The sequence below is a fragment of the Dermacentor variabilis genome, chromosome 1, assembly GCF_050947875.1.
Source record: "Dermacentor variabilis isolate Ectoservices chromosome 1, ASM5094787v1, whole genome shotgun sequence".
In the NCBI taxonomy this organism is placed as follows: domain Eukaryota; kingdom Metazoa; phylum Arthropoda; class Arachnida; order Ixodida; family Ixodidae; genus Dermacentor; species Dermacentor variabilis.
The window spans coordinates 236240098-236263044 of NC_134568.1; the positions used below are offsets into that span (position 1 = coordinate 236240098).

General features: G+C 46.6%; 1 protein-coding gene across 4 annotated transcripts in view; it reads left to right on the plus strand.

Annotated features, from left to right (window-relative positions):
- The window catches only part of Galphas (G protein alpha s subunit), a 238054-nt gene extending 216828 nt beyond the window's left edge, over window positions 1-21226 (plus strand). For 2 of the 4 annotated variants that reach the window (XM_075671665.1, XM_075671682.1), the window contains one exon: window positions 2806-12276. In XM_075671665.1, the coding sequence (XP_075527780.1) occupies window positions 2806-2865 (60 nt within the window). In that variant the 3' untranslated portion in view covers window positions 2866-12276. Of the gene's footprint in view, window positions 1-2805; window positions 12277-17924 lie in introns of those variants that run through there. The other 2 variants (XM_075671650.1, XM_075671658.1) reach the window with 1 other exon arrangement.
- The last annotated feature ends 1721 nt before the right edge of the window (window positions 21227-22947 follow it).

A 22947-nucleotide genomic window follows, 5' to 3' on the forward strand; every position in this document is an offset into this window, starting at 1 on the left:
CGTGGTGGAACGATTAATGTAGAATCGCACGTAGGAATCAGAACAAAGTGTGGGGGTTGCTACGTGCTTCGCCCACTGTAGAGAATCTTGTCAACTTTAAAAAAGTAAAGTCCCAAGGCAGGAGAACGTGCTGATAGGCCAGAAGAGAGAGTTGGCAGAAGTTTTTATCGGGTATTAACTCGTTTACAGATGAGGCAAAAGTCTGGAACAGGGTAAATAGAATTAGAGGGCGACAAACATATTCACTCCCTCTGGTAAATTCACAGGGCAATACACTGCAAGATAAGGCAGACTCACTTGAGGAGCACTTTGAAAGCGTGTCAAGTCCCAACCATTATTCACAATCCTTTCTTAAATATAAACAAATACAAGAATGTAAGCCACTCATAAGAAAATGTCGACAGAATGACCCATACAACTGTCCTTTTAGTATTGCAGAGTTGAGAGCTGCCTTGAGCTCATGCAAGAGCTCTGCACCGGGTCCTGACAGAATCATGTATGAAATTATCAAAAACCTACACAAGACACCAAAGTTACACTACTCACAATTTTCAACACCATTTGGGCTGCAGGATACCTTCCAACTGCATGGAAAGAAGCAATTGTGGTCCCTGTTTTGAAGCAGGCGTAAGACCCATCCATGGCGGCAAGCTATCGCCCGATCGCTCTTACAAGCTGCCTGTGTAAGCTTTTTGAAAAAATTACTAATCGCAGACTCATACACTTCCTTGAACTCAACAATATACTTGATCCCTGTCAGTGTGGCTTCAGAGAAGGCCGGTCGACAACAGATCACCTTGTACGCATTGAAGGATATATTCGGGATGCATTTGTACATAAACAGTTCTTCTTATCAATATTCCTTGACTTGGAGAAGGCATATGACACATCATGGTGCTACGGCATCTTGCGAGACTTGTCAGAAATGGGCATCTGTGGAAATATGCTGAAAATAATTGAAAGCTTTTTGTTGAATCGCATCTTCCACGTGAAAATCGGCCTTTCACGTGAATCACGACCTTTCACACAAGAAACGGGTGTACCGCAGGGAGGCGTGCTTAGCTGTACGCTCTTCATTGTGAAGATGAACACGCTTCGTGCTTTGCTACAGCCTGCCATTTTTTTATTGTCTATGTGGACGACATTCAAATCGGCTTCAAATCCTGTAACCTCGCAGCATGCGGGAGGCAGGTGCAGCAGGGCTTGAACAAGGTTTCCAAGTGGGCAGACAAAAACGGATTTAAAATTAACCCCCACAAAAGTTCTTGTGTTCTTTTTACTAGAAAGAGGCCTGGTTCCAGATCCTTGTGTTCAACTGTGTGGACATCAAACACCTATCAACAAAGAACACAAATTTCTAGGTATTATACTTGACTCCAAGCTTGCTTTTATACAGCACATTAAATATCTTAAAGAAAAATGTCTAAGGACAATGAACTTACTTAAAGTTCTATCCCACTCAACATGGGGTAGCGACAGGAAGTGTCTGATGAATGTTTATAAGAGCCTAATTCGATCACAATTGGACTATGGTGCCGTCGTATATAACTCTGCCGCTCCGAGCGCACTAAAGATCCTAGATCCTGTCCACCATCTAGGTATCCGCTTAGCCACTGGCGCTTTCAGAACAAGCCCGATTGAAAGCTTATACGCGGAATCAAATGAATGGTCCCTCTATCTACAGAGAACTTACATCAGCCTTACATATTTCCTGAAAATATACTCCTATCATCAACATCCATGTTTTAAACACTGTTAACGATATGATGTGTACTACACTTTTCCATAATCGTCCCTCTGTAAGACAGCCTTTCTCGCTTCGTGTGAGGGAGCTTAGTGATGAAATACATGTCCCACTCCTCGAGCTTCGCCAAATGCATCCAACCAAGTTGTTACCACCTTGGGAGCGGCAGGTCATAAAATGTGACACACCCTTTTTAGAAGTAACAAAACACGCACTAGAGATCGAAATCCGAACGCATTTCCTAGAACTCCAGGACAAGCATTCCTGCGCAGAGTTCTACACAGACGCTTCAAAGTCTAACGCCGGGGTGTCCTATGCTGCCGTTGGCCCATCCTTCTCAGAATCCTATGTACTACATCCGGAAACAAGTATATTTACGGCCGAGGCCTACGCATTACTGTCTGCTGTGAAGCATATAAGAAAATCAAAACTTCAAAAGTCAGCGATATATACAGACTCCCTAAGTGTCGTGAAGGCCCTGATGTCGCTCTATACACACAAAAATCCAGTACTTAATGAACTATATTCCGTCTTGTGTAAAGCGTACATATTTAACCGGCATATCATTATATGCTGGGTGCCTGGCCATAGCAGCATCGAGGGTAACGTTTTGGCGGACGAGATGGCCACGTCAATCACATCGCGAGCCGCTAACCCTACCGCTGAGGTGCCTGTCACAGATCTGAGGCCTTTCTTGCAAAGGAAGCTGCAAGACCACTGGTGACGCATGTGGGACGCAGAAACGGATAATAAGTTCCCCTGATAAAGCCACAGTTAGGATTCTGGCCCTCTACTACAAAATCCCGCCGAACAGATATCCTATTCTGTCATCTCAGAATAGGACACATATTTGGCACCCATAATTTTCTACTCACCAGAAGTGGTTGTCGGCTGCTAGCGAGTGCTCGTCGTCATGCTCTGTGCTCGTCAATGTACTCGTGAGCTGTGTGCTCGTTTGCTGTATACTTCGTCTTGTGGGCTCCATTTGGGAGTCATGCTAGACTGTGTAAATGTATCCCACGTTCAAATGTTAATGCTACAAATAAATCCTGCTCTCCTAGTCCTGTTGTCCCAAGTTCCTCCGATCGTCCTACAAGCCCGACACCAAATCCTACAACTGAATGGCAGCGGAGGGATACGGCTCGTAGATCGGCCTACGACTCGGGAGACAGCAACGGCAGCTCACGGACTTTGGCACATGGTGACTGACCGGTATCCTGATCAAGTTGGAGGCGACTTGGGATTGACCACCTCTTGCAACTGACTGGATACGGCGGAGAAGGACTGGTGATATGGTGCTGCTTCAGTGCGTAAGCGTTTGGTTTTGGCTGTAAGATTTACCAGGCTTCAATTTCTCTGGGTGTGTAGATTTGATTCGCTGGGACCTTTTACTTGTATTTTGATTTGGTGGGTATCGCAGCAAGTATTGTGTGACAGCAGAGCCAAAGCTTAAAGTAGCGACCATGGTCCTAATGTGTTTGACGAGAGCTGACCTGTTGTGGTTGTGTGAAGAGATCGAGGTGAATTTAGAGGAGGACTTGACGGAATCGGGAGATTCGTAAGACAATTCTCAAAAGTGACAATGATTTGAAATTCATCGAACATATAGGTAACTGGATTCTAAGCAAAAAACGGGAACAGGAAGCAATTAAGCAAGAACAGGAAGAAGCGAGGCAGGAACTAAAAAGCATTTCGCAGGAAAAAGACCTAACGGAAGTAACAAGGCAGTACGTTGCTGAATTGAACAAGGAAATTCAATGTTTGGAGCAGGAAATTGAACGAAGTCAACAGCGGCTTGAAAAATCTGTAGGCTGGACGCAGCGAAAATGGCAGGAAGTAAAGAGCAGATTTTCGTTGAAAGCCGACAGAAGTAGTAGCACCTGCGAGATTAGCAACACATTCATAAGTGAACTCGAAGTGCTAGCAGTTAACGATGCCTTAGTGGCAGCAGAGGCCGTTAAAGGCCAGAGTGAGAGCGACGAGGTGCTGTGCCAACAGAGGACTGTAGAGACAGCTAGGCCAGCTGCGAACAAATTGGCACAGTTACCGCGCGTGTGCGTCGCGTGCAATGTTAGCGAGGGTGTTAACGAGGTAGAGAGTACTGCTGACCCGACAGACGCGAGCACCCATGTCGGTCAGATCTGCATGCTGAAGCGCAGTGCCAGCTGGACGATGCAGTTGAGGGCAGTTCGCAGGATTGCGAGCTCCGTAGCTCGAGGGAAGACCACTGCATTGTTCAGGGATCGGTGCAGCTTTCCACCAGTCTAGGTAGCCACGAGAACGATGATTTAGTTAGGAATCATTCAGACTGTGCGGGTAAGAGACCGATCCGGGCCGATGAAATGTGTACCAGCCAGCACGAGGCACGAGAAGGCGACATGAAAGAGAGTTCGAGGAAAAAGCGCCGTAGAAAGAAGCGCGCTAAAGATCGGAATGCGGTGGCTAATGTAGCGCAGCCAAAGACGGCAAAAGATGCAAAAAGCCAGGGCGCAAGGAAAAGAAAGGTGCGGTCATCCTTGACGATGTTGACGCATCAAAGACGTTCGCGCCACAGGTCAAAAATAGACCGAGAAACTTGTTCTGCACAGACGCGGACAACGGGCACGAGGCAGTTATGTTCCTTGTCGGTCCATCGTTCTTTTTGCAGTTCGGCGAGTAGTACAAAGAAGCGCAAGGTGGCAGGACAAGACGTGGTGATACGGAGTCGCGACGCAGTCAGTCGAGTTTGCGAGGAAAGCGTGGTGTCAGGATGCAAATTGGCAGGAGACTAACGTCTTGGAGGAGCAGATAGTGAGTCAGACCTTTTGTTGTTCCTCGGTAGCCAGAGTAGCTTTCGAACCGCGACCACCTCGAGTACGGCTCAAAAGTATGAGTCAGCAGTAAGCATTTGGAAGGGGAGGCCTAGAGAGCTTTCGTAGAAGGGGAAGGTGTTGTTTTATTTTTGAGCACTTGGAAATTTTTGCAATTTAAGACTACAGTTTCTTTCAGTATGTAAGGTATGAGCTTTGTTTATGTTTTGTTTGAGAAGCTCCGAGAGTTGAAAGGCGCGTTTTAAGTAAGCCTGTAGTTTAGCAAGTTGTTAGTTAATGAGTAGATAGGCTTTCCTTTTAGTGTGCGTGAGTAACCTGAAGGTCAAGGTTATCATTGAGAGGCCTATCGTAACGCGCGTGTGTTTTAGTTAACCTTCTTTTTTGTGTTTTTTTATTTTCTAAGTTTATGTGCACAGGCGCACTGGGTTGCTTGTGTGTGTTGAGGGCAGCCGTATTCTGACTTCTTTAGTATGCGTGCGTAGAGCTAGTTATTAGAAGACACATTTGTTTAAAGGTTCCTCTGTGCTGTGTAAGTTACACAAGTTTGGTTGTTCGTTTAAGGAACATGTCCTGTGTGGACCAAAGGTACAAATGTGATTAAGCGTGATGAAATGCTTACGTACGACGCAAGTACACGTTCGGAATAGGGACCACAAAGCTAGCGCGTTTGTGATTACGTACCTATGGAGTTGGCCAGACTGTTCAGTGGCAACAGTACTGGAGATAAGTACGCCACTGCGTTAGGGTAAGAACAGGCTGTTCGTGAAGTTAGGCTGCTTAAGATATGTTTGGGTATTGGTGGTTGAGGGTCTTCGGTTCAGTTCAGCGTAAACCTTTACTCTTATGCAGCGCGACGGTCAGGTTTGGTCGAACTCAAAGGGGAACATGAACGCTCGCTTTGGCGGCACAAAATTTTGGAGCAAAATTTGGGGCTCCCAGTTTAACGGCTTTCATGGAAATTATGATAGGAAGCCTGGTGGGTTAGCAGCTGATTCCGGGCATTTGCACGCTGAGTGGTATTGTGTTGCCGGCATCGACTCTTCTGTGCCAGTTATTGTGAGATGGTTGAAGGCATTCCAAATGCGCAGGGGTTGCAGAGAGCAAAGCCATCGTCTTGCTCGCCAGACATTCTCTTCCTGCCCAGCAGTTGCCAGCACTGGCCAGGCGAGATATTCCGGGCCATGGAGGAGCTGTTAGGATTGGCCTGCAGCTATTTCAGCCCGCTGCAGGTGCGTCGATCCACCCGCGGTGGGGGCGCCCTTTAGAGAACCAGCGAGGACAGCCCTAACCAACCGTGAACTTCCTTTGGAGAACTTCACTATGGCGGCATTCATCCACCAAGCGCCTCATTCGGAGAACAGGAGGAAGGCAGCTCTGGAATTTAGAGGCGCCGACTGGGGTCAGGCGTGACCACCTGACTACGGGGGCACAGGACAATGGATACCACGACGACTGCGCTGCGAAGGTCGTCTGCCCTCGAGAGAGCACTGAAACCTGTGTGGCATGTGTGTGTGAGCCCTCCTCCTCCAAAGGGCGGGTAGTCTACTGTGACGTCGAACGATGACGTCGAATGGAGTGCTTATAAGCAGTGGTTGTCGGCTGCTAGCGAGTGCTCGTCGTCGTGCTCTGTGCTCGTCAATGTACTCGTGAGCTGTGTGCTCGTTTGCTGTATACTTCGTCTTGCGGGCTCCATTTGGGAGTCACGCTAGACTGTGTAAATGTATCCCATGTTGAAATGTAAATACTGCAAATAAGTCCTGCTCGCCTAGTCCTGTCGTCCCAAGTTCCTCCGATCATCCTACAAGCCCGACACCAAATCCTACACCACGTCGCCTTTCGTCCCCTGTGGCTTTTGGCCGCACCCTTTCGGAAAACTAAGAAATGCAGCCCTTGGAGGTGGTGCTGCATTGCCTGCTACTGCAGCAAATCCTTTCTCTGTGCCCACAAAGAGAAGTGTAATTGACGTTAAAATAGGCGGCTTACTTGTCCAAGCACTCGTCAACACAAGAGCCCACATATCTCTGATGAGTGCTAGCCTATGTAGACGTTTAAAGAAGGTCCTCGCCCCAGCAGCTGCCCGAGGGCTTCGTGTGGCCGACGGCGGCGTGCTGGTTGTTCTTGGAATGTGTACTGCGCGTTTAAGTATAGCTGGCTGGAACTGCCTCAAGTCGCCGATGCTCTGAGCACCGCTCCACTGCACTTGTGTTCGCTTCAAGATGTGCGTCTGTCATCTGATGCAGTCATTTACATCACTTTGACCGCACAGCCACAGGTTCCTGCCAGTGAATATGTCCTTCACCCCATCATCAACGTGCTTTTGAACCGGAACATTGCTCTTCCGCATATGCTGGTGACAATTGCCAATAACGGTGTCGTTCTACTGCTTCTGAATTTCAGCCTGTGTCCTCAAGTGCTTCCAGCCCGCATGTTCTTGGCCAGCATTTCTAATACTTCCGAATTTGACATTGAAAGTCTGAATGCCGAGAGTTTCTTAGCACCAATTGCAGCTCACAGCTCTGGTTCCCTAACGGATGACTTCGCGAAGATGATTGCACCTGACCTCACCTCTCCACAGGCCACGGACATACATCTCCTCCTCGACTCGTACCTCGACATCTTTGATTTCGGCGACAAGCCTTTAGCAAAAACATCTGTTGTTGACCACCGTATCAACACTGGAGACATCAATCCTATTCATCGGCGTCCCTATTGTGTATTGCATGCCGAACGTCGAGTCATCCAATCAGAAGTGGACAAAATGCTCCGCAATGGGGTCATCGAACCATCAGCCAGCTCTTGGGCTTCGCCTGTCGTCCTTGTGAGAAAAAAAATGGTACCTGGCGTTTTTGCGTCGTTTATCGCCACTTAAACAAGATCACCTGAAAAAATGTCTACCCACTACCACGCATCGATGACACCTTAGACTGCTTGCACGGAGCTAAATATTTCTTGCCCATTGATCTTCGATCCGGCTACTGGCAGATACCAGTTGATGAAATGGACCGCGAGAAGATGGCCTTCATCACACCTGATGGTTTATATCAGTTCAAAGTCATGCCCTTTGGCCTATGCAATTCTCCTGCGACATTTGAACGTATGATGGACTCTCTTTTGTGAGGCTACAAATGGACCACCTGTCTTCGTTATCTTGATGACGTCATTGTTTTTTCTCCCATGTTCAGCAGCCACCTTACCCGACTCACTGCAATTATTGCGGTTTTCTGAAAAGCCGGCCTCCAACTGAACTCCACGGAATGTCAATTTGGGCGCCATCAGATTACCGTGTTGGGACACTTCGTTGACGCATCCGGTGTACAACCAGATCCGCAAAAAGTTCACCCTGTTGGCAGCTTCCCTGTGCCACGTTCTGCTTCTGACGTGTGCTGTTTTGTTGGCCTATGTTCCTACTTTCGCCGTTTCGTCAAAAAGTTTGCCACCGTTGCTCAGCCTTTGACAGATCTTAAGAAGAACATGCCGCTCTCATCAGGTTTCTGACCACCCCTCCCATACTTGCCCACTTTGATCCACCTGCACCGACCGAAGTCCACACTGATGCAAGCGGCCACAGCATTGGCTATGTTCTCGCCCAACAGCAGAATGGTAGTGAGTGCATGACAGCTTACGCTAGCCGCCTGCTGTCACCTGCTGAGAGAAATTACTCCATCACCGAGCGGGAGTGCTTGGCTTTAGTTCGGGCTGTCGTCAAGTTCGGGCCATATTTGTACGGCCGCATGTTTTCGGTCCTTACAGACCACTACGCCCTCTGCTGGCTGTCTTCCCTCCAGGACCCCACAGGACGGCTTGGTTGCTGGGCTTTGTGGCTCGGAATTTTCATTTGTTGTCAACTATAAGTCTGGCCGTCTGCACAAGGATGCTGACTGCCTCTCGTGTCACCCTGTGGATCCTCCCAATCTGTTGCGCATAATCCGGTGACTTGCATGATGGCTTTGACTGACATGACCGACATGTGTGCTGAACAACAATGCAACGCATCCTTACACTCCATCATTGCCGGAGTGCAATCTGGCAGCACTGACGGCATGTGCCGCATGTTCGTGTTGCATGATGGCATGCTTTACCGCTGCAATGTCAACCCTGATGGCCCCGAGTTACTCCTTGTCCTTCCTTATCATCTGCGATCCGTCATTCTCAAACAACTTCATGATGCACCGACAGCGGGACACCTCGGAGTTTTGCGTACATAGGACCGCGTACATTGCCGGTTCTTCTGGCCGGGTCTCTACCGATCTGTGTGTCGTTATGTCGCAACTTGCGAATTGTGTCAGCGCCAGCAGAAACCTCCCCTCCCACCTGTCGGACGACTCCATCCAATTGAAGTTCCCCCTGAACTTTTCTTTCGCGTAGGCCTTGACCTGCTTGGCCTTTTTCCGACGACGACTAGAGGGAGTAAGTGGATCAGTGTCACTACTGGTTACGTGACATTCTATGCGATAACAAAGGCATTGCCAACTAGTTGCACAACTGACATCGCCGATTTTCTCCTTCGTGATGTCATTCTGCAGTACGGTGCACTTCGACAGTTACTTACAGACTGCGGCTGCTCGTTCTTGTCTCGAGTTGTGGACGACCTCCTCCGCTCTTGTGCAACTGAGCATGAGCTCTCCACCGCCTACCACCCACAAACAAGCTGTCTTATGGAACGTCTCACCCGAACACTCACAGAGATGCTGTCAGTGTACATTTCCAACGATCACCGCGACTGGGATGCCACGCTGGCCTATGTGATATTCGCGTATAACTCGTCCCTACATGATACCGCAGGATATTCGCCCTTTTATCTTTAGTATTGTTACAGGAAGGAAGAAGCGTGCGTCTATTTACAGGTGGCTTTTAATGGCTGAGCCAGCAAGCGTAGAGCAGCGATGATACTGCACTCTTCTTCGTCGTCTCCAAGGCCACCATCATTGTCCTTTTCCCACATTACCAACTGTGACAGTATGGTCGCGACCCCACTTTGCCCTTTGACACAATCCTACCTTCTGTGCCATGTGTTGCCACTGAATACGCTTGTAAAGTCATCGATCGTGCTCACATGGTGCGTCAAGTCGCCCGATGTCATTTATTAGTCTCACAGCATCTGCAAAAAGAGCGTTACGACCGGTGCCATCGTGATGTTCAGTTCACCCCAGGTGGTTGGGTGCTGCTTTGGTCACGATGTCATCGGGTTGGCCTCTCCCAGAAGCTTCTCTCTCGCTACGCAGGGCCTTATCAAGTCCTACGTCAAGTTAACGACGTCAATTACGAGATCGCGCCATTACAGTTTCATCCATCCTCGAGTTTGCCACCTGTTGATGTCGTGCACGTTTCACGGCTGAAGCCATACTTCGCTCGCACTTCTTCGCCTACTGTGCGCTGAGACGCCGCTTCAGCACCTAGGAGTCCTGTTACGGAAGGTTAAAAGAAGAGAGAAGAAGATAGCGAAATGCTGGCTGCTGCGTGTTGTTGCTAGTCAGCCATTTTAACCCCATTGACTCTGCTTGTATATACATTGTAAATACAGTCTTATACTCCCAACATACCCCGAAACGGTATTAAGCTGCATATCCCATGTTTCACATCATTAAAAAATGATAGCAAGAGTGGAATTAAGGTGGTTCTGATCTTTAGTTGAAGTGATTTCTTGAAAAAGTGTGCAATCACCTGCAAACAACTTGATTTGCATGTCAGGATCAATTACAGTGATTACATCGTTAATGTATAGTAAAAACAATAGTGGTCCTAGTACACTCACTTGAGGGACCCCGGAGCCGACCGGAAGACAGCCTGCTACAAATTGATAGCGATCGGTTAAACAGTTCGTTATCCATATGATCAAAATTGTGGAAGTTCAATGTGTCTGAGTTTTAGTATTAGTTTGTCATGTGGAACTCTATCAAAAGCTTTTATGAAATATAGAAATATTGTGTCAATCTGACTGTTCTTATCAAGGCATGAAGCAAGTGAACGTATTACCGTAACTAATTGTGTAATTGTTGAGTAGCCTTTTCTAAATCCATGTTGGTATTTAGAGAGGACTGAATGCTCATCTAAAGATTCATTTATCTGATTGGCGATAATATGTTCAATTAGTTTACAGCATGATGATGTAAGTGATATAGAATGGTAATTTTGTAACAGGGCCCGATCACCTTTCTTGTGTACAGGTTGTAGGAGTTGAGGAGGACTTTGGGATGAAAAACTTGGGAGGTTTAGTTACATTATTTACAGTGAGAGTCAATTAACACTTCTAGAGTCATTACGGGCCGGCAGCAACTCGGATGCTGCGGCCCGTCGCAAGAAGTTCGAGAGAGATGAATCAAGGAATGCTCTAGGAATGCTCTCCTGCTGCTCCCGGTCTGCGTCTTTTAAGCTCTTCGGTGTCTATAAGACACGTCACGTTCGGCCAATGGGAGAGCCCGCTCAGGTGATGCCATTTTCGGCCAATGGTAGGCGCCCGTGCGATGGAGTCACACCCGGCGAAGAGAGTCGCTCCTTGGTCCCCCTGCGGTCTTGCCTTGCTGACTTGCAATGCGCCGTCACCATAGAGCGAAGGGGGCGACGCCACCAGGTTGTCACGGCGCATTACAGCCGTCTTGCTTCGGGACCCACTTTACCCGCCACCAGTGCCAGGCTCTCGCTTTACTTTCGGGAAGAGCCAAGCAGTGAATAGCTCCACCGGCTGCACACGAAGTGGGGTCCGCCAACTTGTTTGCTCGTGCCGCGCCTAGGGAATGTGGCATCCGTGCTTCTTCGCTCCTAAATTAGATGTGGTGCGATTCGATATGGTCTGGGGAACTCAAAGTAGGCTCGGGAAACGGTCCCGTATCTAACACCTCGTTCTCGCCCCGGAAGTTCGGAATGGCCGGTGAACTCAATTCGCTCGCCATGAGGAACGCTGAAAGAACCTGCAGGGTACTGGTGTCGAGCCTCATTTGACGAACTTCGGGATCCCGGGCCCTGGAGAACATACGTCAAACAAAACAACACAGCGCTGCACCACGTGTAAGCGCAGGCTCTTCACCCCTGACTTGCCAGGCTATTACCGAGTCAAAATGAACCCTGATCTTTTATTTCCCCAATTTTGACAAAGCAGTTCCAACCACCTCTCCAAACCGCTATCCATTTCTCCCCGAATACCGACAGGACCAGAGTGCTATTGTTGTTGCAAAACAAAAGGTTGTTGCCGTTGCAAACAAACAATGAAAACAGCCGAACATAACTTAAGTGGCCTAGCTACTCGAACAGCGTGTTTCCAACCTATCACAGTGGCGTACTTGTCGCACGTATTGGTGCCACTGAACAGTCTGGTCAGCTTCACAAGTACGTAATCACAAGCGGGCTAGCCTTGTGGACACTAATCAGAACGCGTACTTGCGTCGTAGGCAGACTTTTTATTAAGCTTACTTACGTTTCTTCCTTGAGTCCCTACAGGACACGTACCTTAAACGAGAAATTAATTTGCGTAACTTACACACTCCGCAAAACCCTTTTTAAAAAATGTCTCCTAATTACTAGTTCTACGCACGCTCACTAAAGAAGTCAGAATACGGCTGCCCTCAACACACACGAGCGACCCAGTCAAAAATCTGCTTCCTTCCGTCCGCGCAGGACACGCGCTAATGGAACTAAGAACGCTTCTCAGTGCAAATCATGCACTCACTGAAAACCTACGCTGTTAACCTTAGAAAATAAAAAATAAAAAAATTAAAAAATAAAAAATAACGCATAACAAAAGGAAGGTTAACTAATACATACGCGCGTTACGATAGGCCTCTCACCGATAACCTTGACACTCAGGTTACTCACACACAAAAAAGAAAGCCTATATACTCATTAACTAACACCTCGCGAGATTAAACATTTACTTCAAATGCTTCTTTCCAATCTCGGAGCTTCTCTAACAAAACACAAACAAAGCTCATACCTTACATATTGAAAGAAATCCTAGTCTCAAATGACGAAAATTATCCAATGCTCAAAAATAAAACGAAACAGCACTTTTTACTTCTACGGAAGCTCTCTTGGCCTCCCGTTCCAAATGCTTACGTCTTACTCATACTTTGAGCCGTACCCAAGGTGGTCGCGGTCCGAAAGCTACTCTGGCTACCGAAGAACAACAAAAGGGCTGACTCACTATCAGCTCCCCCAAGACGTTACAGTCCCCTGCCAATTTTCGTCCTGGCGCCCCGCTTTCTTCACGACCTCGATTGACCGCGTCGCTACTCCCCACCTGGGCTCGACTTGCCACCATGCGCTTCTTTGTACTACACGCTGAGCTTCGAAGAGAACGACGGAACGACGAGGAATTTAACTGCCCCGTGCCCTTTGTCCGCGTCCGTGCAGAAGATGCTTCACGGTCTCTCTTTGACCGGTGGCTCGAACATGTTGGATGCGTCAACATCGTCAACGACGACCGCACCTCTGTTTTGCTCGTGCCCGTCGCTGTTTTTGGCTTCGCTACATTAGCCACCGCATTCCGATCTTTAGGGCACTTCTTTCTGCGGCGTTTTCTCTTTGAATTCCTTTTCATGCCGCTCTCTCACGCCTCATGCTGGCCGTTACACATTTCATCGGCCCGGATCGGTCTCTTACCCACACAGTCTGAGTGATTTACGTTTAAATCTACTCTCACTTTGCCTCGACTGGCGGACAGCTCAACTGACTCTTGAACAATGCAGCAGGCTTTACTCGAGTTATGCAACTTGCACTCTTGCGAACTGCCCTCTACTGCATTGCCCAGCTCACGCTGTGCATCGACACACAGCCCGTCGGTATCGATCGCTGTCTCACGCGTACAGTCCGAATTATTAATAACAGAATTATCCCTATCTAGGCTATCTAGACTGGCGGAGAGCTGCACCGATCCCTGAACAATGCAGTTGTATTCCCTTGAGCTACGGAGCTCGCAATCCTGAGAATTACCCTCAACTGCAGCGTCCACCTGGCACTTCACTTCGGCACGCAGATCTGACCTGACATGGTTGCTCGCGCCTGTCGGGTCAACAGTACCCTGTACCTCGCTAATGACCTCGATACCATGAGATGCGACGCACACGCGTGATAACTGTGCCAATTTGTTCGCAGCTGGCCTAGCTGTCTCTACAGTCCTCTGTTGGCACAGCACCTCGTCGCTCTCACTACGGCCTTTAACGGCCTCTGTTGCCACTGAGGTATCGTTAGCAGCTAGCCTTTTCCCTTCACCTATCAATGTGCAGCCAATCTCACAGGCAATACTTTTTTCGGCGGCTTTTGGCGAAAATCTGCTAGATACATTCTCATTCTTTTGCTCTGTACTGCCTACAGAATTTCCAGACAGCCGTTGTCTCTGTGCCTTTAACTGCTCAAAATATTGCAACTCTTTTATCAATGCTGCCTTCTCTCTCTCGTACTTTTGCTTACGTTCGTGATACTCACATTCACGTTCATTCTCGCGTTCTTGACGTTTACGCCCACTCTTACGTTCACGACGCTCACGCTCACGTGGTTCTTGTATCACCTCCCAAGCAAGCTCAATGCTTTTATCATCATTGCCACTATCTTTAATCGCCTTTATGATAGCTGGCTTTTTCATCTGTTCGTCCACCTCAACTCCCAAATCGTCGCACACCAACAACAAGTCCAACCTCGTCAACCTTCTAAGATCCATGGCAGCTGCCCCGACTGGTGGTTAGAACTGTTTTCCTTAATTTGTGCAAACACACAATGCAACAAATTCCCGATTCCTAGAACTATCAAAATGAACACACAACATTTGAGTCTGGCAAATCAAAAGGAAAAAAGCCACGCGCTCACTTACGGTTGCAGCACCCTGCCATTTGGTTCATTGGTCCGCTGTTCCTGGTTCCTCAGGACTACCTGGGTCGAAGGCTCGCTCTTCTTCGCTACTCCCAGTTCCTTAGGACCTCTTTCGATGAAGGCTCTCTCTTCTTCGCTCTTCCCGGTTCCTCGCGACTCCTTTGGACGAAGGCTCTTTTTCGCTGGTCCGGGTTCTTCAGGATTTCTCTCGACGAAGGTTGATCCGTAGCGCTGCCACCAGTTGTTGCATTTGGAGGCGATCCCACCACTAGCAACCGGTTGTAGGAGTTGAGGAGGACTTTGGGATGAAAAACTTGGGAGGTTTATTTACATTATTTACAGTGAGAGTCAATTAACAGTCTTAGAGTCATTACGGGCTGGCAACAACTCGGACGCTGCGGCCCGTCTCAAGAAGTTCGAGAGAGATGAATCAAGGAATGCTTTAGGAATGCTCTCCTGCTGCACACGAAGTGGGGGCCGCCAACTTGTTTGCACGTGCGGCTCCTCAGGAATGTGGTATCCATGCTTCTTCGCTCCTCAATTAGCTGTGGTGCGATTCGATGTGGTCTGGGGAACTCGAAGTAGGCTCAGGAAACGGTCCCATATCTAACAAGGTAGAGCTCTGGCTGTCTTCCAGTCATCTGGTAATTTTTCATTAAGTAATGAAATATAATAAATAATAAGAAACATTGCAATGTACTCAGCATATCGCTTCAGAAACACATTGGGAAGGATGTCAGGACTACATGATGATTTAGTTTTTAAATTTATTAGCATAAAAACTATGCCAGGGTATGAAATAAAATTCACATCAGAAGGATGAAGTGCTGTGTCACTACTAGATGGACAAATACCAGAGTTAGAAAACACGCTGTGAAAGTAGTTAATGAAATTACGCGCAGTATCTCCGTGATTGGTAGCTATAGAACCATTAATAGAATTTGTGACACTGGTTTCTTTTTCTTTTTTCGCTTACATAATTCCTAAACTTTTTTTGGCTCCTCTAGATCTAATTCGGTAACACTGTATTAAAGTAGTGTTCTTTTGAAGAGTGTACTGCATGTGCAGGGTTTTTTTTAGTTCCTTTAGATGACCTCTATGCATGCGCTGTTTCTTTAATCTTTTTATCTTTTGCTTCAGATGGATTATTTCATGCGTCATCCACGGCGTCTGTCTACAAACTAGTTTACGTTTCTCGGCACAAACTTATCTATACAGTAATGACACATATATTTGAAACGACGCCAAAGTTTGTTCACATCATTGTCGGTAAAATCGGTAAGACCTGTATCCAAATGTTCTATAATGGATGCATCGTCTGCACAGCAGGAATCTTTGAAAGAATGCTTCACAGGGTTTTTCGATTTGATAAATGTAGCAACGGTTAAGCAAACACTGACAAGTTAGTGGTCAGAAATCCCTTCCACAACAAGCAGGGGCGTAGCCTGGAAGTGGGGGGGGAGGCTTATGAGGCTTCAGCCCCCCCCCTTGAAATTTTTTCGCGCGGTCGTGCGCCGCCAACCAAAACAACCCTGGCGCCAGAAATCATGCTGGATTTTGTCTAAAATGTCCCTTTGATGCTCGAAAAGACATTTCAGCACGAACATTGTGAAATCTGGCTGAATTTCGCGGCAACACCCATGCACTGGGAGTCGCATATCGTAATGCAAGGAGGCTCATCCGAGCACGGTTTCAAGGGCATGTTGCGGCATCTCGCAAAGGCCGCGAAATCTACGGAGAGCACGGATTTCAATTCTGAAACTTTATGGGTATAATGTTCTCATACACTTATGATATGAAAGGTGCATTTACATTTCCAAAGTCGTGCTTTAGATTTTCAACTTGACATGGATGCTTTGGCACAGGTGAAAAAAAAAAAAATGTTGGTATTCTTTTCTGTGACATGACGGCCCGAATGAACCACCACAGCGCTTCGTCTCATCAGACATCACTGCATGCTTTGTCAACTTGTCTCATAGTGTGTTGTGTGTTGATTTGGCTTGTCTAGTTGAATGATATGATGTACAACTTTAAAATAAAGTCAATGCACCTTTCACATCATAAGTGTTCACAAAGTGTGTGCTGTGCTGGTGTATTGTGCTCCACCACATGTTCTGAAGCACTCATATACCAGATGGAAAAAAAAGGCAAAAAAGATGTAGCGTCCAAATAACGGGTACCTGCCCCTTCTTGCTCACACCTGACCCACCTGCAACATCAATGTGCCACAGTTGTGCCCCTAAATGACACTATCAAAAAGCACAACTGAGGTAACTGTGACAAGAACACAGTGAAAATAAGGTTTCTGCTTCATGCATGAAAGTCATTGTTGTAATGATTTGCAGCCTCCCTCATCACTGGTCAAGCAAAATGTGAAAGCATGTACCTCTCACTGTGTGCATTTTTTCTTTATTTATTTTGTCTCATGTACAGAGTTACAGTACGCCAATTTCACCATGCCTACTGCACATGTGCGTGCTTCCTGGAAATTTCCTTGCCACCATGTTGCTTGCAGTTCTCAGGAGATATTTGAACACGGCGGAAAAGCCCAGTGCAATGTTTATCCTCTTCACCTTTTTGCCAACTAAAGCTTTGTGGAAGCAGTGGTGGACAGCTCATAAGAGTGCATATTCAGCAACTAAACTTTTGCGCAGGTTAAGGGGCTACAGGTGTCAAAAGGTTATCTTTTGATGTAGATGGCAGGGTTTTTCTTTTTGAAAGCTTGCATTTGTTAACATGCATCAGCAATGGGAAGCGCTGTCACGCATCCTTTTTCTGTATGTGGTAGAAAACATGCAAGGTCATATATCGTTACTCTCCAAAGGGCGCTGTGAAATAATTTTCAAGCCTGACATTCCCAAACTACAACAATTTGTGTATAAAACCAGCGGTGCTCGTGTTTACATTTCAGCACTGCCCTAAATCATATCCAGTTTGTTATAAATACTAGAATTTAGCTTTTTCTGTCAAATGCAACAAATTTTGTTCGAATCGGTCTAGTCGTTGCCACATAAAAGCATTTCTGGGTTTTACATAAATAGGAAAATCGTAGTTTATCGCAAGCTAAGGATTACTCTTAAAGGTTTTTTTCTTAGCATTTAATTGTAGCACGCAGGTAGGCAACAGTATATTCTTTTACTATGCTATCACAATGCACTAATGAAAAAACTTTGAAGAAAGGCTCGGTGAATTCGTGTTTCCATACACTCACCGTGCGTCAACGCAGCCGGAGTTAGTACTACAACTACCAGCGTGCACAGTGGCTTCGGTAGCATAGCACAACTTACGATGAGATCAGTCTATTGCTTTGGTTTTTCTGCATCAGGCCCTGTAGCCTTTTGAGGATTCTACTTTGCACAGTATAAGGAACTCTTTGGAATACAATAGTTTGTGATCAAAAAAATGCAGAGCTCATTTGGGGCAAGTTTGTTCCATTTACTGTGTTCAAGCCAGTTTTGTGAGTTGTTTGCCACAGTTTTTATTTATTTTAGCCATTATTTTATTGTTGGCCACTTTGCCATTGCTCTTGACAGTGGTAGTAACAGGTAACACAATGCAAGCTGTTCTTTTTGCAGCGCATTAGCACAGCCAGTGGAGATGGCAAGCACTACTGCTACCCACACTTCACCTGTGCCGTGGACACGGAGAATATCCGCCGCGTATTCAACGACTGCCGAGACATCATCCAAAGGATGCACCTTCGCCAGTACGAGCTCTTGTGATGTGCGCTTGGCCCCCCTTCTGTTTTTCTCCTCTAGTCTTTTCTTTCTCTCCTCCTCGTACAGAACAGTCAAAGCCCGGCCCTCCATTTTACTGTGTTGCGTGCATGTAAGTGACTGTGTGAGTGAGTGAAAGTGCTTAAAGAAAGTTCTGGTGCAGCCGTTACCTTCTCTTTGTTTTTGTGCGCTGTTGTGTTTTGTTACGGCCTCACAACCTCAGCCGGACGCTGCTGCGCTCCTCAACACCCCGCCCCCCCACACTTCCCTCTTCCTAGTTTGGCACTTGGGCGTGTCTGGCGTGCACTGCCACACACACTGCGTTAGTCTTGGCGCCAGCTGGAAAGCGTTTACTCCCTCTCCCCCGGGTTCTGTGGAGTGTCTTAATCACTGCCTGTGTTTGGCATATCGCCAGCCCTGCTGGGAGCAGGGGCTGTGCATGGAGACTCCTTGAGGGATGTGTTTTCTTGGCCAAATTGCTTACCCACTAACAGTCTGGTGGTGTTCCCTCTTGTGCTGGGACTCGCTCTTGGTTGCACTCTGTGGTGAAATACTGTTTGCTGCCAAACTGTTTTTAGCTGCTGCTTTTTTTTCCTAAGACTTGCTTTGAGTTTTTGAAAAAGTTTGGTTGGGCATTGTAATGTTTGAGGATAGAATAGAAGGGGCAAACTTTCTGTCTGTTCTGTTTTTGTGTGTTTTTTTGTTGTAAGTAGGCATCTTCAGCATAATGGTTGTGTGTTTTCGTGATTTTTAGTGCTATTTTTAAATTATTGAGTTGTTTTAGACTTGTCAGTGGTGGTTAGAAGCAAGAACTGTGCAGTTGGCCTGATGGAGGGCAAAGGAAGGAGCACATAATTTGAGTGGCCAAACACAAACTGAAGAGCTCCCAGGAGTGAATCCTCCCCATGTGGGCATTACTGTACATTGTCGTTTGCAATTGCACCATTGCTAGTGGTTTATGTGTTCTCTCTGGACAGATGTTTCTCTGACTTCTCACCACATTTCAGTTTGGGCATTTGGCAGCTTTTGCTCACAAGCATTACAGTGCCTTGCTTTTTATTGTTTGAAAGGCCTCATTTTGTTATTGACAATTGCTTTAGCCCATACTATTTTTTTTTTCTTTCTGTTCTTGGTGGTGTGTGTACACATTTGTTCTTGCCACCTTCTCCTTTCATATGGAAGGAAGCCTTGCCTAAGCTATGAATGTCAGGTGTGTAGGCTGCCTCTGTTTGGCTGAAATATGGCGATTTGTGACAACTCTCAAGTATTATGTCCCTGGCCGTTACACCTAAGCAAGCATCAAGTTATTGGCAGAGTGGCCTCACCATACTGCTACAAGGGGCAGCCAAAGAATGGAGCTGCCGAGCATGGAACTCTGGGTGGCCCTGTGCACACACCTGCCTGGACGCAATACTGTGCCTGCTGCTGTGGGTTAGCATTGTTGGCATTGTGCGTCTTGTCTGCACCTGGTCCCAAGAGCGCCTCTCTCAAGGGACAAATTCCCTGCGCTGTGCAACTGGATTTTCATGCTTGCTTAATTAAGTATGGCAAGAGCCCACTACAGTTTTGTCTGAAGGCATTGGAGCCCGTCCCCATTGCCCCCCTCTCTCTATTTATATATATATATATCACCCCCCCCCCCCTAGTTTTTGTCTTTCTTCTTCCTTTTTTTGTTCTTGCTGCAATCTGATTTGCCTGGAGCTATCTGTCTTCAGTGTTTTGGTGCACTGTGACCAGAGCGCTACGCTGAGTTTTGTTGGAGAGGAAAAAATGTTAGATTAGTGTGTATAGGTTTAGTATTGAAGAGCTTAGCAAATATCTGAAGGTTTGTTAGCACTTTCTTAAGGTATTGTTTTCCTGTACACATACAATGCCGTGGCATCGTTTTAAGCATCCGAGTTTAGTTGGAGCAATGTGGCCAGACTCATGGCTCCCCCCCCCCCCGATTTCATTTCATCCATGGACAAAAAGTCTGTATTGCAGTTGTTGAACCAACCACACGGATGTGAAACACTCCAGCAGGTCATTTTTAGATGCCATTCTACACTGCTGGCCACTGTGCTACACCCTTTTAAAAACTGCTTCCATTTTGCTCATGGTAGTGCTTCCATTTGCTTCTCTGGCCATAGAATCAATTGCTTTGTTAATTTTTTAACATGTTGTTTGCGCTTCTTCCTCACCCTCCGCACCAGTGATCAGTGTGCACTTCTGCGACTGTGTATATATATATAACAATGACGTGGGTGGCTCGCAGTTTTAGTGAGTGGAGTGAGGGCACCATAGAGCATCCTGCAGTGGGCTTCAGGAAGAAAAGGGTTTCTAGGGACACAGCTGATAGGTGGAACCCACCCAGGCCTTTTTTATTTATTTTTTTTCTCCATATTTCCACCGAGTATTTTCTGGAGGAAATGAAAAAAAAAAAAAAGAGGCTTTGTTGTCACCATTTCTGTCATATTCCCAGATAAGAAACAGTCCCCTTCTTTCCTCCTTTAGGTGGTGTTGCTTGCCATTCTCTCTCATTAATAATGACGGGGGTGTGCTGCAAACCGATGACACAAGAAATTGCTACTAAAGTTGCTGCTACCATTCGGGTTTCATTAACTAGTGCACTACACAAGGTTGCATGTCTTCCTGTGTGGGGTAAACATTTCCCCCCCCCCTTTTTTTTCTTCAGCGTCTCCAGGGTGCCCTTGCCTCAGTACACGCATCCAGACATAGGCAAAATCATTGTCCGTCCCTGGACTTGCTGGGCATAGTGTGCAATTTCTAAAATGTTAAATTCTTTTTAACTAGGACAAATGTGCGCATGTGAACGTGTGTGTGCAAGGGAGGGCGGGGGAGGCGCTGAAAAAGATGGCGCTGTGTGGTTAATTTGCAGTGTGTCTCAACCTGTATCTTCCTTTCATCTGCGTTTCTTTTCTGTACTGCATTTTTCTCCACTCCGTATCTTGTACAGATCCAGGTGACTTTTAGAAGAAAAAAAAAATGCAGGGGAAAAATGCAAAAAAAAGACAAAAACAGGTGGTGTTTCCGTACCCAAGTAGGCTCAACTGTTGGATTTTTTTCTTTTGTATTTTAAGAAAGAAAGACATTGTGTTTGTTGTGTAATTTTTGCGCACTTGTCTGTTTTTACTTGACGATAAACCTGAACACAAAAGGTCTACCTGAGTGGCTGCTGTGCAGCAGCGCTTCTAATGCTTCTGGTACGATGCCTGGCGTGCCAGACCATGACGTTTGGCCCTGGCTGTGCCCTTGCCTGGCTTCCACATGTGATCTCAGGAAGTCCATGTGTATGGCCAACACTGAGAAGTGTGAACAATGGAGCTAATTAACTATTGCACACATTGGGCACCCACAGTCTCTAAAGTTGCACGCCTGCACATTTGTATTGTAGATCCACTGCATCTGAAATTGATGCTGTAGAACATTTATTGTCTCATTTTCAGCTTTCATATGCAGCCCAGAAGTGACGTTTGTTCATAATCATTTGCATTGGACCTGATGGCAGGTCTCTTGTTGCTCCAGGCACATTTGTTGCCTATAAATTCTTGTTTGCCTTGCATGTGCATAGGTCCCTCTACGGCCTCAGTGCATAGATAAGCTCGTTTGTGTGGTGGGTGTTATATGCAGCCTCACATCAGAAATGTATCTAGGTCTGTTGCACTGGAGTTTCAATTCATCATGGCGCAATCTGGGAGCAAATTACACACTTTGCTGGGTAGTACAACCCGTAGCCCAGCACATCGAAATGGCGCTGTCACCAGGAAGTAAGACATCTCGCTTCCATTGTTTGTATATTCAGGCTGGCTTTGTGTTATTTGGCTGTTCAGAGACTCAAAAGGTATCTTTATTTGATTGTACTACCCTGTGTCCCAGCTTGTCGAAAGCGCAACTCGTTCATGATATAATCATGCGAAAAGCATGAGCAAACATGATCGTTTATGCTGATTTCTAGATAAAAGCTGCTATGCACAAGAATTTTGAGGTCTTGAAACGAGCTTATGATGTCTGGTGAACGCTATAAGGCATTAAGCGAAAGCTCATAGAATGACAATGCTGTCTGAGAAGCAGCTTGCTGAGATGAGCAAAACGAAACAAACTGACATACTTACAGCCAGTTAAGAGCATGCAGTGAAAATATTTACATAAAATCTTGGCGCCATCTCATTGTACGTTGCTCGGAACAGATGAATCGCAAAGCGAGAATTGTGCCCGCACCGTTCTCGCACAAAGCAATAATGCGTAAATGCACAGGCTGAAGGGAAATCTTGCTGACAATTGTTGGGAATTTGAATTTTCTGCAGAAGCGTGTTTGGGGCCAACCGTCTAAGCACGTAGCAGAGCCGTTCAAGTCTGATGTCGCAGTGCCAATGTTAGCAGCTGATTTCGTCCTTTATTAGCTTAACTGGTTGATTGCACCATTGTTCAGGGCTTACATTTCCGAGTGCTTCTGTAGACTGCGCAACTAAGCATTAATTAGTCAAATTGTTTATATTACCTGCTGCTATCGCACATGCTCTTAGAAAAGTGAAGTGGGTGTACACAGTGTGTGAACACATTAAACATGGACTGGCGGGAGGTTGTGGACTAGGGAAGCTATCAATAATGTAGGTAGCGATGCAGATGGTGCACAGTAAATGAGGACAATAAGGAAAAGCAGCTGGAAGTTGCCACTATGTGTGCTCCCATCTCCCTCTAGTCCTCAAGCAGGGAACGTGTTGCGTCAACCCTAACAAGTCTCCGTAGCAATCATCTTGCATCTGCAGCAGGCATTTACAAGATTATAGCATCTCTATCGGACATCAGTGATGCTACTTAACTGCTGCAAAACAGTAGTGAGGTGGTTTCTCATGGCTCTTTCCCAATTGCCCTTCGTGCTACT